The following is a 13,262-nucleotide window of genomic DNA, read 5'->3' as shown; positions in this document are numbered from 1 at the left end:
ATGAGTGTAAACAAGCCAGGAATATTAAAACAAATTGTAAGAGCTTTTACAAGTATGTAAAAAGGAAGAGAACTTAATGTAAACATTGGCCCATTCGAGGCAGACACAGGAGAAATAATCACGGAGAATGAGGAAATGACAGAGACATTGAACAAATATTGTGTGTCCATCTTCACAGCAGAAGAGACTGGGAATCAGGGGGGAAACTCTCCGCTGGTTGGAGTCATACCTAGCACAAAGGAAGATGGTTGTGGTTGTTGGAAGTCAGTCATCTCAGTTCCAGGACATCACTGCAGGAGTTCCTCAGGGTAGTGTCCTAGGCCCAACCATCTTCAGCTGCTTCATCAATGACCTTCCTTCCATCATAAGATCAGAAGTGCAGATGTTCGCTGATGACTGCACAATGTTCAGCACCATTCATGACTCCTCAGATACTGAAGCAGTCCATGTCCAAATGCAGCAGAACCTGGACAATATCCAGGCTTGGGCTGACAAGTAACATTTGCGCCACACAAGTGTCAGGCAATGGCCATCTCCAATAAGAGAGGATCTAACCATCGCCCCTTGATGCTCAATGGCATTATCATCACTGAATCTCCCACTATCAACATCCTGAGGGTTACTATTGACCAGAAGCTGAACTGGACTAGCCATATAAATACTTTAGCTACAAGAGCAGGTCAGAGGCTAGGAATCCTGTGACAAGTAACTCACCTCCTGACTCCCCAAAGCCTGTCCACCATCTACAAGGCAAAAGTCAGGAGTGTGATGGAATACTCCCCAACAGCCTAGATGAGTGCAGCTCTCAAAACACTCAAGAAGCTTGACACTGTCCAGGACAAAGCAGCTCGCTTGATTGGCACCACATCCACAAACATTCACTCCCTCCACCACTGACACACAGTAGCAGCAGTGTGTACCATCTACAAGATGCACTGCAGAAATTCACCAAGGCTCCTAAGACAGCACCTTCCAAACTCATGACCACTACCATCTAGAAGGACAAGGGCAGCAGATAGATGGGAACACCACCACCTGGAAGTTCCTCTCCAAGTCACTCTCCATCCTGACTTGGGAATATATCGCCATTCCTTCACTGTCGTTGGGTCAAAATCCTGGAACTTCCTTCCTAACAGCACTGTGGGTGTACCTACATCTCATGGCCTGCAGCGGTTCAAGAAGGAAGCTCACCACCACCTTCTCAAGGGCAACTAGGGATGGGCAATAAATGCTGGTCCACATCCCATGAATGAATTAAAAAAAGAGAAATTACATACCAGAAAGAGAGGGTAACCAAGAAGCCAATAAGATTGAGGGGCTGAAAGTAACTAATATTAGCAGGAAAAAATGTACTGAAGCAACTTAAGTGGCTAAAGCTGACAAATCCCCAGGACATTATGGTCTATATGCTAGGGTTCTAAAAAAAAACACTGGTTGTAATTTCCAAAATTTCTTAGAAACTTGAATGTTCAGAAATGTAACACCGCTATTCAAGAAAGGAGAGAGAAAACCAGGCCAGTTAGCCTGACATCAGTCATCAGGAAAGTGCTAGACCCTTATTAAGAGTGTTTTAACAATCTTAGAATATCAAAGTATGATCAGACAGAGTCAATCTGGCTGTATGAAGGGAAATCGTGACAAATTAATTACTAGATGTTTTTTTTCTGGATGTAATTAGTAGGATAGGTCAAGGGGAACCAGTGGATCTAGTCTACCTGGATTTCCAAAAGGGATTCGATAAGGTGTCACACCAAATCTTACTTGAAAAGATAAGGGCTCATGGAGTTGTGGGAATATATTAGCATGGACAGAGGGTTGGTTAATGGTACAGGAAGCAGAGAGTAGGGATAAATGGGGCATTTTAACGTTGGCAGGCTTTGACAAGTGGAGTGCCACAAGGATCGGTGCTGGGGCCTCAGCTATTTACAATCTATATTAATGACTTAGACAATGAAACAGAGTAACGTATCCAAGTTTGTTGATGATACAAAGTTAGGTGGGAATGTAAGTTGTAAGGAGGACACTATGAGGCTGCGAAGAGATATGGACAGGTTAAGTAAATGGGAAACAAAGATGACACGGAGTATAATGTGGGTAAGTGTGACGTTATTCACTTTGAATAGAAAAGTAGATTATCTTTTAAAAGGTGTGAAACTTCGTGTTGACGTTCACAGAGACTTGGGTGTACTTGTACGAACAGTACTGAAAATTAGCATGCAGGTTAAGTAAGGAATTAGGAAGGCAAATGGCATGTTGGCCTTTATGAAAGTGGACTGGAGTACAAGGATAAATAAGTCATGCTTCAATTGATAAGAGTTTTGGTAAGACCACACCAGGAAGACTGTGCACTGTTTTGGTCTTCATACCGAAGGAAGGATATACTTGCCTTGGAGGTGGTACAGCAAAGGCTAACTAGATTGGTTCCTGGCATGAGGGGATTGTCCTATGATGAGGCGCTCAGTAAATTGGGCCGATACTCTCTGGAATTTCGAAGAATGAGAGGTGACATGGGAGACACTGAGGCTGTTTCCACTAGCTGGGAAATCTAGAAAAGGGGGCACAGACGCAGAATAAGGGGCCGATCATTTTAGGCCTGAAATGAGGGGAAATTTCTTCGCTCAAATGATTATGAATCTTTGGAATTATCTATCCCAGAGAGTTATGATTCTCAATTGTTCAATATATTTAAGGTCAAAACAGACAGACTCAGTCTCTTAGGGAATCGAGGGATATGGGGAGCGGACAGAAAAGTGAAGTTAGGCAGAAGTTCCGCCATGGCTGTATTGAATAGCAGAAAGGCTTGAGAGGCCGTATGGTCTAATCTTGCTGCTTTTTCTTATGTTCTTAAGATAGCTCTCCCAGCACAGGCATGATAGGTTGGATGGCCTCCTTCTGTGCTGTACGATCCTATGTCACAAGAGAACTTAATTCTTGTGCCTTCATTTTTTTCCACAAATTACTTGCCCTCTCCCTGTAGCCACCATCACCAACCCACCCTCCCTCATCCTCCCCACCACCCCCTCCCCCCTCCAATCCACCAAGCTTTATCTCCATCTTGCTAGTCAGACTATGTACTGTAGCTGATTGGTTCCTAGATACCTTCCAGTGATGTTATAACTGGCTCTCGGACAGATGGGTGGCACAGGGTACAAGGTGTGGGGCATAAGGCAAGGAGCAGGAGAAATCCAGTTTTTCTCTTCCTCTGACAAAGATCATTAATGTGATACCTTGCTTATTTTATTCATTCATGTGATGTGAGCTTTGCTGGAAAGTCCAACATTTGTTACCCATACCTAACGGCCCTTGGGAAAGTGATCTGCCTTCTGGAACTGTTGCAGTCTATGTCGTGACAACACTACAACTGTGGTGTTAGTAAGGGTGTTCCATGATTTTGATCCATCAGCAATGAAGGAATGATGATATAGTTACAGGTCAGGATGGTGTGTGGCTTGGAGGGGAACTTGCAGGTGGTCATGTTCCCATGCATCTGTTGCTCTTGTCCTTCTAGGTGGTAGAGGTCATGGCTTGGAAGGTGCTGCCGAAGGAGCCTTGGTGAGTTGCTCCAGTGTATTTTGTAGATGGTACACACTGCTGCCACTGTGTGTCAGTTGTACTGGGGGTTAACTTTTAGGATGGTGGATTGGGCTGCATTGTCCTGGATAGTGTCAAGTTTCTCAAGAGCTTCACTATTCCAGGCAAATATAGAGTATTTCATCACATTCTTGACTTGTGTCTTGTAAATGATGAACTGGCTTTGTGAAGTCAGAAGTTGAATTGCTTCCCAGAGAATTTCTTATTCTTGTAGACATAGTATTTATATGGCTGGTCCAGATAAATTTCTGGTCAATGGTAACCCCCAGGATATTGATGGTGGGGAATTTAGCGATGGTAATGTCATTGAATGTCAAAGGGAGATGGTTAGATTCTCTCTTGTTGGAGGTAGTAATCACTAGATATTTGTGCAGTGCAAATGTTACTTGCCACTTATCAGCCTAAGCCTGGATGTTGTCCAGATCTTGCAGCCTGTGGGCACATTGTTTCGTTATCTGAGGAATTGTGAATAGTACCGAACGCTGCAATCATCAGTAAATGCCCCCTCTTCTGACATTATTTTGAAGGGAATGTCATTTGTGAAGCAGCTGAAATTGAGCCTCTGACACTACCCTGAGGAAATTCTGCTCTTAGCACTGTGCGTTGGTCATCAAACAGAATTGGTCTAACACCCTTGAATTGCAACCCAAAGAGATGAGGTGATAGCCCCACTTTCAGAACTTTATAAGTTAAAAAGGAACTGAGATCGGCCCATTAGGAGCAATGGGGTGGGTCGATGCTGCAACTATTTGTAGGGCTTCTCAGGCATTTGAGAACGAACCTGGATGTCTGCCTAAAATTCCAATCCCAACTCTGCGAGTTGGCAAACAGAAATCAAAATATCTGGATGACTGTTAGCTTCAGACTGACAGAAATGAGGATGGGTTGCTGAAAGAAATCAAATTCAGGTGTTGGTTAGGAACAAGGAACCTGAGCCAAAAATGTGACATTTATCACAATCATCTTAACATGCAAGAAATTGTCTTTTTTTCCTTCATGGCAGTGAACATGAATCTTTAACCCTTTCACTGTGACAAAACCTACATGTGCTTGCCTAAACTGATGTAGCAGCCTCGATTTTCCCTCACTCTGCCCTGCTTGATTTCTCCACTTTAGAAGATATATCACAGCCATCTAAGAGTTAAGCTTTGGAGTGGAATGAACAGAAAATAGATACAATCAAACAGCACATTCCTTCAGTTGTTTGTTATAGGCAGAGTTAACCAGCCCATGCTTGCAAAACATCTACTGTTAGATGTTTTTCCATGATTGAGCAGCACTTGCTGAACAATCCTGAGTGTGTTAATAGCTACACTAACAACCAGGTTAAAACAATCAGTTGAGCTCGTAACATGCTCATTTACATTTGCCAAAAGCAACACACATTTATATGCAGAGACCCATTCCCTACAAACAAAAGAAATATGTTCAAGCCTGACTCCTTTTTCTAATTACCCAGGAGCTAAAATTCCATGTTGCATTCTCCATGGCAATGCCTCAGCCAATCAGAGTTGACTTGTCAACCAATCAGCACTCTTTTCTCCTGCAGTATAAATTGTTGTGACCGTTTGAAATTTGGCATTCTTGTGTTTGTCTGGTGAGTGCAAGATGAAAAGCTTCAGCAATGTGTTTCTCTTTTCAGCAAAATACAATCTTGTTGCAAATTTTAACACAACTATCGGTGAATGAATGCTTGAACGATCGATGACAGCAACAGTCAAAAATAGCACACAACTAGAAGTGACAGCTGTACTGAGGCCTCCTGCGGTTACATCTAGATGGTAAAGAAATTATTTCTATGACTCGGTGGTTTTCCATAGGCAATTCCCCATTTTTAGCATTTATCCAACCAAGTTCCCTCATGTACCACAATGCACAGTTAGTGTTACTGACACAATAGCAGTATTGATATTGCATTTTAAACTACAAAATTGATCTGCTCCCACAGCAAGGGAAGGAATTGCATCACAGACAGAGCGCGGCTACTGATGCTCTGCTGTGTCAGTAGCACTGAAGTTATATTTCAAATCACTGACACAGCAAAACAAATTGCACTCAAATACACTGACACCATAGGGAATACCAATACCAAACAACAACATTGTACTAATTCAGTGTTATGGACACAGCAGGGGAAATGATATTCTACTGTAAATAATACAGCAGAGTACGTGATATTCTAGTATTAATGATTTTCCAGTAATACAGATACAACAGGGTAAGCGATGTGCCAGTGTTATAATGATACTATAGAGTAAAGGATTTGGTTATGTTAATGGATCAGTAATCCAGAAGCCTGGACTAATGATCCAGAGAGACAAGTTCAAATCCCACCATGGCAGCTGGGGAATTTTAATTCAGTTGATTAAATAAATAAAATGGAATAAAAAAAAGCTTTAACATAAATGGAGACAATGAAACTACCAGATATTTACGAAAAAAGAAACAACTGATTTGTTAATGTCCTTTGGAAAGGGAGTCTGCCATCCTTATCTGGTCTGGCCCACGTGACTCCAGACCCACAGCAATGTGGTAGACGTTTAACTGCTCTTTGAAATGGCTGAGAAAGCCGCTCTGCTGCAAGTCAAAAGCAATTAGATTTGGGCATTAAATGCTGTCCTTTCCAGTGATGTTCACATCCCATGAATTAATAAAACAAAACTCCAGCGTTGGTGACAGTGCAGAGCAAGGGACACTCCAGTGTTAGTGACAGGGCAGGGTAAGGTTCACTCCAGTATTCATGGCAGTGCAGGGTGAGACTCACTCCAGTGTTAGTGACAGTGCTGGGTAAAGAGCACTTCAGTGTTAGTGACAGAGCAGGATAAGTTTCACTCTGTTGTTGGTTAGAGTGCAAGGTAAGGGACATTCCAGTGTTTGCGACAGTGCAGGTCAAGGGACATTCCAGTGTTAGTGACAGTGCAGGGTAAGGGACATTCCAGTGTTAGCGACAGTGCAGGTCAAGGGACATTCCAGTGTTAGCGACAGTGCAGGTCAAGGGACATTCCAGTGTTAGCGACAGTGCAGGGTAAGGGACATTCCAGTGTTAGTGACAGTGCAGGGTAAGGGACATTCCAGTGTTAGCGACAGTGCAGGTCAAGGGACATTCCAGTGTTAGCGACAGTGCAGGGTAAGGGACATTTCAGTGTTAGCGACAGTGCAGGTCAAGGGACATTCCAGTGTTAGCGACAGTGCAGGGTAAGGGACATTTCAGTGTTAGCGACAGTGAGGGTAAGGGACATTTCAGTGTTAGCGACAGTGAGGGTAAGGGACATTTCAGTGTTAGCAACAGTGCAAGTCAAGGGACATTCCAGTGTTAGCGACAGTGCAGGGTAAGGGACATTTCAGTGTTAGCAACAGTGCAGGGGGAGGGACACCCCACTGTTAGTGATAGTGCAGGGTATATTATACTTTAAATCACTGGCACAGCACAATAAATTATGCTTCAGTGCACTCACATAGGGCAAGTTGTATACCAAATTCACTCAGTAGGGTTTGTGCTACTTCAGTGTTATGGACACAGCAGGTGAATTAATATTCCTACTGTTGAAGATACAGCAAATTAAATAATATAGTAATGTTTATAACATTCCAGTTTGATAGATACACCAAAGAAAGGAATTCTCCAGGGCTAGTGATACAGCAAGGTGAAGAATAGACTGGTGTTTTTACCATCATAAGATAAGGGATCTCCAGTACTGGGAGCACTGTATGGAAAGGGTCAGGTGTTGGCAACATTGTCATGCAAAGGTCTCTCCAGTGTTAGCAATACAGCAGTAAATGACACTGGTCGTTTAGAATGATGTAGCAAAGCTTTGCAAACTTCAGATAAAGGTCTGTAAAAGAATCAAAGGGAGCAATAAAATCCTGCTGTCCTTACCTGCACTTGTACTGGGTGTGGCAAGTTTCTCAGGTCTGTAAAAAAATAAAAATACATCAATTTGAGAATAAAAATGACCAAGACGTTCTTGTTATACTTGATTGCACTTTGCTTCAAGAACAATTCCCAAAAAACCAAAGAAGCCCTCCATCTCTATCATGCCTGCACACCACATGAGAGAAATTTTCCTTCAGCGATAAAGCATCTTAAATCTGTAGATATTTTTCTTTGGTATGCTTGAATCGCACAAGGATTTCCAGACTTTATCAGTGTGTGAAATTTTGAGCAAGGGTGCAGGCTGCTATGAAATATCAATGCTACTGGCAAATATATGCATTCAAGGTCCTTTGGTAGTAATATAATGCTTCAAACATGAGCATGATTACTAGTTGTCAGGTTGGCTGAGGGCAGAGGGGGTTTTGTTCAGGCAGCACTTGATACTCTTAGGAGGTGAAAATGTTATGTTTAATAACTGGAACATTATAGCTTTTTGCAACTTGTCTCAGATTAAAACCAATATTAACGTCCACAAATTTAAATCTGTCCTTCAAGGTCCAAGCACACTGTGTCAGATTGATGTATGAAATAAACATAAGGTTTAGCTAAAGTAGGGCTGAGTATACATCACTCATGTCGGAAGAGGAATTCAGCCCCTTGGCCTGCTCTGCCATTCCAATAGATCATGATTGATTTGTGTCTCAATTCCATTTTACCACCTTAGCTACATATCACTTGATGCCCTTACGCAAAAAAATCTAACAATCTCAGTTTTGAAAGCATCGATCGAACCAGCATCCCATAACCTTCTGGGGAAGAGTTTCAAATCTCTACCACCTTTTGTGTGAAAAAGACCTTCCTGGTTTCTCTCAAGAATGGCCCTTGGTTCTTGATTCCCCACCAGAGAAAATAGTTTCTCTTTATCTACCCTTTCAAATCCTTTCAACAGTTTAAACAACACAATCAGATCACCCCTTAGTCTACAAGCCATGTTAATAAAACCTGTCCTCTAAGCCCTGGGATCATTCTGGTGAATCTGCACTCCACCAAGATCAATATGTCTTTCCTGAACTGAAAATAATACTCCAGATTGGGTCAGACTAATTCTCTACACAACTGAAGTGAAACTTATCCACTTTTGTAATCTATGTAGAGATAAGTATGCATCACAAGCAGTATGTATCCTGCACTAAAGGACTGATGTGCAGGTGAGTAGATATAATTTTCCCTCACTTATCGTTCTATGAATTGGGGCATAGTGGTAATTACATCTCTTCCAAGTGATAGCTTTGTACATTTAATATAACATACAGAAATAATTTCCCCCACAAAAGGTGCTGTACATTTAGAAAATCTCATATATACCCAAGGTAGAATGGATATGACAGCCATACAAGACAAAGTTAAAATCAATGACAGGTTAGGTAGGGGGTTCTCTATGATGAACGATTGAATAGCACCCCTGCAGGTATCAAATATGATCGACATTTACTGTTTGAAGTGACAGTGTCACTTAGGTAGTCATTACATTGTCAGATAGAAGCACAGGGATAAAAACCAACAACAGAACAAATTCTCTAAATGACTGACTGAATGAGAAAAGGTGAGAAAGAGGAGTTTGGAAGGGGAATATCCAAAATTCTTGATGATGTTGAAGGGATAGCTCATATCAATGATTTGCAGATTGCCATGGGAAAATTGTTTCAACTTCTAACCCTCCTGCACCCTGGCTGGAATGACCTTATCCTACTGTAAATCCTGGTTGGAGAGCAATGACATGACTCGCCTTTCCACAGTTCAAAAAGGTTCTTATGGTTCCCTGCAGACGCCTATCAAATTTCAGTACCCCTGACAAGACTGACTGTGAAAATACCTAATTTCACTTCAGTCAGTAAATTTGACAACCTTATCCAAGCAGGTATTAGAAGCACTGAAATGCCATATATGGAAACACTGAGCAAAGTCAATACCTTGGGCAAGAGACTGACAGCTGAAATGTTTTCGTTGTGGTGTGCCTGACCTCGCCAACTGAACCCATGCACATTGCAATAACTATTGCCCAGAAAAGCTACCAAAAGGGAACAGCAATAACTACCTCCATGGATTATCTAGGTAAAGCTGCCACCAATCAGACAGCGATGGAACAGCAGAATTAAAATGTACTGGATCCCTTTAGGGAAAAGAATGATTTCACAAACAGTGACCCACACCTCAATATCCACATTAATACAAGGAAGTTTGCAGGCCCATTGGATACGGATGCTGTGTCCTTTGGAATTAGGGCACGATTGTTACTATTCCCGTGCTGACCCGGTGTGGTGCAGTCCTGGTTATTTCAAACTCTATAAGCACAAGATCAGCTGGGATAAGCTAAAATGTGAGTGGTGAGAAAAATGTTCAGTGAAGATCTTTTATTAATATGGAATGCGGCATCATACTTCTTGCTAAATCACAATATCATTTCATGGGAGGATTGGGGCATAGTGGTAATGTCACTGGACCAGTAATCCAGAGGCCCAGGCTAATGGTCTGGGGACAAGGGTTCAAACCCCACCATGGCGCAGCTGGAATTCAAATTCAAGTAATAAAACTGCAATTGAAAGTTAGTCTCAGTAATGATGGCCATGAAACTACTGTCAATTGTTGTAAAAACCCATCCGGTTCACTAATGCCCTTTAGGGAAGGAAATCTGCCATCCTTACCTGGTCTGGCCTATATGTGACTCCAGACCCACAGCAATGTGGTTGACTCTTAACTGCCCTCTGAAATGGCCTAGCAAGCCACTCAGTTCAAGGGCAGCTGGGGATGGGCAAAAGGCTGGCCTTGCCAGTGATGCCCACATCCTATGCAAAATAATAAATTTATAAAAAACTATCACCACAGGGTCGCCATTGCCTCTATGACCAGATGGAATCTGTTGGGTGACCCACAGTGAAAGGAAAACTCCTCACAGACAGGTTTCTGTCAGCCTTGCAGGTAGATCCACCAAAGTACAGTCCAGAACAAGGTGGCATAAACATAAGATAGCTGCTAATCACAACAAAAATTAGCAGGAGTTAGAGAATTGTGCAGATGTGGACCTTGCTGCCACTTAGAGTGCTGCAGCAAATGGCACTGATTCATTTAAGGGGAGCTTGATACATCCACAAGGGAGAGCCAGTTAGGACGAATGGCCTGGTTCTGCTTGGTCAAAGCCATGCTTTAAATCTCTGAAATAACTCTAAAAGGTCAACGTATCAGGAATTTGTTTCCGGACAATCTTACTGAGGCAGCTTCGGGCATAAGGATATTTCTTCAGGTTGTAGGCTCAAAAATCATCTGGGTAGCTCTTATACATGGACTACAGAAGAATGAATGAGGTGGCTGTTAAAGTCAAATACTTGATGATTGAAAAATGTAACTCATTAGAGTTTCTGTCGACATGAGCACACAGCATTTGGCAAGTGACTGTCAGTAGGCGCAAGATGGTGTCTCACTCCAGCTGTGGGTTGCTCCAGTTCAAAGTTATTAAAATGGGGAATGCACGGCACTCCACTGATTGCTAATCTGGTTTACAATTGTTGTGTGGTATAACTGGGGATAGGAAGGCTGGAAGGACATAATGTGGTGTATCAATGTGACTGTTTGTTATGAAATAAATTCCATTCAATATTCCTACATGCACAACCATATAATGTTTGCCTGGAATATGGAGACGATCCCGTTATCTTGTTTTTACATGATAGTCCCTGGAGTAGGGCTTGAACCTACAAAGTAACAGTATTACCACTTAACAAGGTTGGCACTGCAGAGCGTCAAGGTTTCAATCCCTCATTCTCTCACAGAAGGCAATTTTATCAAATTTGAATACAAGAACCAGCATGGAGCTGGCATGTGATCCTGTAAAGATTGTTGCATAGGTGAATTACATAAATGAATGGTTACATTGGATATCGGAGGCATGCTCCTCACAATTTTCTGCCCATTCAGTTTAACATTACTCATTTCCTGATATGCACTCCCAGCAGGCAAGGTTCTCCACCAGGCTTGCGTGGTACAATATCAGCCATTATAATACCTCACGCACATCCTGACATGCAAAACCTGACTGATAAGTGCTGCGATTTGTAAAACATAGTGTGCTTGAAAATGGATTGTGTACAGGCTCTGTAGAATGTTTGCGTTACAGTCTCTGTGCACTCAGTTCTGTCAAGAGCTGGGCATTTCTAGTTAGTCAGTCACACATTCCAGCCTGGTGAGGCTTTCTTTTGAAAAGAGCATTCATAACAATGGCCCTACTCCTTTCTGCAAAAATGCAAGATCAAAAGTATTATTAATGGTATTAGTCACTTAAAGGTATAAGTCACTTATGTAATTCACCTAATCAACAATTTACCAGGATCATGTCATTGTTTGAACAATTACAGATTCACTAAGTCACACAGTAATAGGTTGGCACTGTTATAGGGTCAGTCAGTCACACACAAATAGGTTGGCAAGTTATAGGTTCAATCAGTCACACAGTAATAGATCGGCACTGCTATAGCGTCAATGAGTCACATAGTAATGAGTCTGCACTGTCAACCAATGCCTAAGACCAAATCCAGTCTTTTCCATTGTCATTCTATAAGTGACCTTTCATATTTATTTTGTTCAAAACCATAATGCCCAATACTGTGATCCGAGTACCTCTAATAATACCGGAAACAACTGTGATTCCATGCAGAAGTAGATTCAGTTGACTTTGCCCTTAAATGAAGGGACACCCAACACACACCAGACACCCAACATCCACACACACAGACCAGGCAGCCAACACACGCACGCGCGCGCACACACACACACACCAAACACCCAACACACACACAGGATACCCAACATGCACATTGCACAGATCAAGACACACATTGCATTGTTATGTGTGCAGCACCTAATGAGACCAAAGACCTTGTGGCATTGCCTAGCAGCTTCAAAGGATCACAGAATTTTAACGGCAAAGAAGGCCATTCAGCCCATCGTGTCTGCACCAGCTCTCCAAATGGGCATTATGACCTAGTGCCATTGCCCTGCCTTTTCCCTGTACCCCTGCACATTGTTCCTGTTCAAATAATCATGATGCCCTCTTGAATGCCTTGATTGAACCTGCCTCCACCACACTCCCAGGCACTGCATTCCAGACCTGAACCACTCGTCATGTGAAAAAGGTTTTTCTCATGTCACATTTGCTTCTTTTGCAAATCGCTTTAAATCTGTGCCCTCTTGTTCTTGATCGTTTTATGAGCGGAAGAACTTATCTACTCTGTCCAGCCCCTTTATGATTTGTAACATCTCTATGAAATCTCCTCTCAGCCACCTTCTCTCCAAGGAGAACAGTCCCAACTTCTCCAATCTATCCTCATAGCTGAAGTTTCTCATCCCTGGAACCATTCTTGTAAACCTCTTCTGTACTCTCTCCAATGTGTTCACATCCTTCCTATAATGTGGTGCCCAGAACTGTACACAATACTCCAGCTGAGGCCTAATGAGTGTCTTATATAAACTCAGCATAACCTCCTTGCTCTTGTACTCTATGCCCCTATTAATAAAGCCCAGGATACTATATGCTTTATTAACTGCTCTCTCTACCTGTCCTGCCACCTTCAATGATCAATTAACATATACACCCAGGTCTTTCTGCTCCTGCACCCCCTTCAAAATTTTACCCCTCAGTTTATATTGTCTGTCCATGTTCTTCCTACCAAAATGCATCATCTCACACTTCTCCGTATTGAACTTCATCTGCTACCTATCAGCCCACTCCACCAAACTTGTCCATGTC

At 42.4% G+C, this 13,262-nt stretch overlaps 1 protein-coding gene across 10 annotated transcripts in view; it reads right to left on the bottom strand.

Annotated features, from left to right (window-relative positions):
* dgkza (diacylglycerol kinase, zeta a) overlaps nucleotides 1-13,262 on the bottom strand; it is a 562,825-nt gene that overhangs the window by 49,534 nt on the left and 500,029 nt on the right. For all 10 annotated transcript variants that reach the window (XM_078548888.1, XM_078548889.1, XM_078548890.1 and 7 more), the window contains one exon: nucleotides 7,469-7,503. In XM_078548888.1, coding sequence (XP_078405014.1) covers nucleotides 7,469-7,503 — 35 coding nt within the window. Of the gene's footprint in view, nucleotides 1-7,468; nucleotides 7,504-13,262 lie in introns of those variants that run through there.

The sequence above is a fragment of the Cetorhinus maximus genome, chromosome 9 (assembly GCF_964194155.1).
Source record: "Cetorhinus maximus chromosome 9, sCetMax3.hap1.1, whole genome shotgun sequence".
Classification (NCBI taxonomy): domain Eukaryota; kingdom Metazoa; phylum Chordata; class Chondrichthyes; order Lamniformes; family Cetorhinidae; genus Cetorhinus; species Cetorhinus maximus.
Note: the sequence above shows the minus strand (reverse complement) of the source record. Positions and strands in the feature narration are given on the sequence as shown.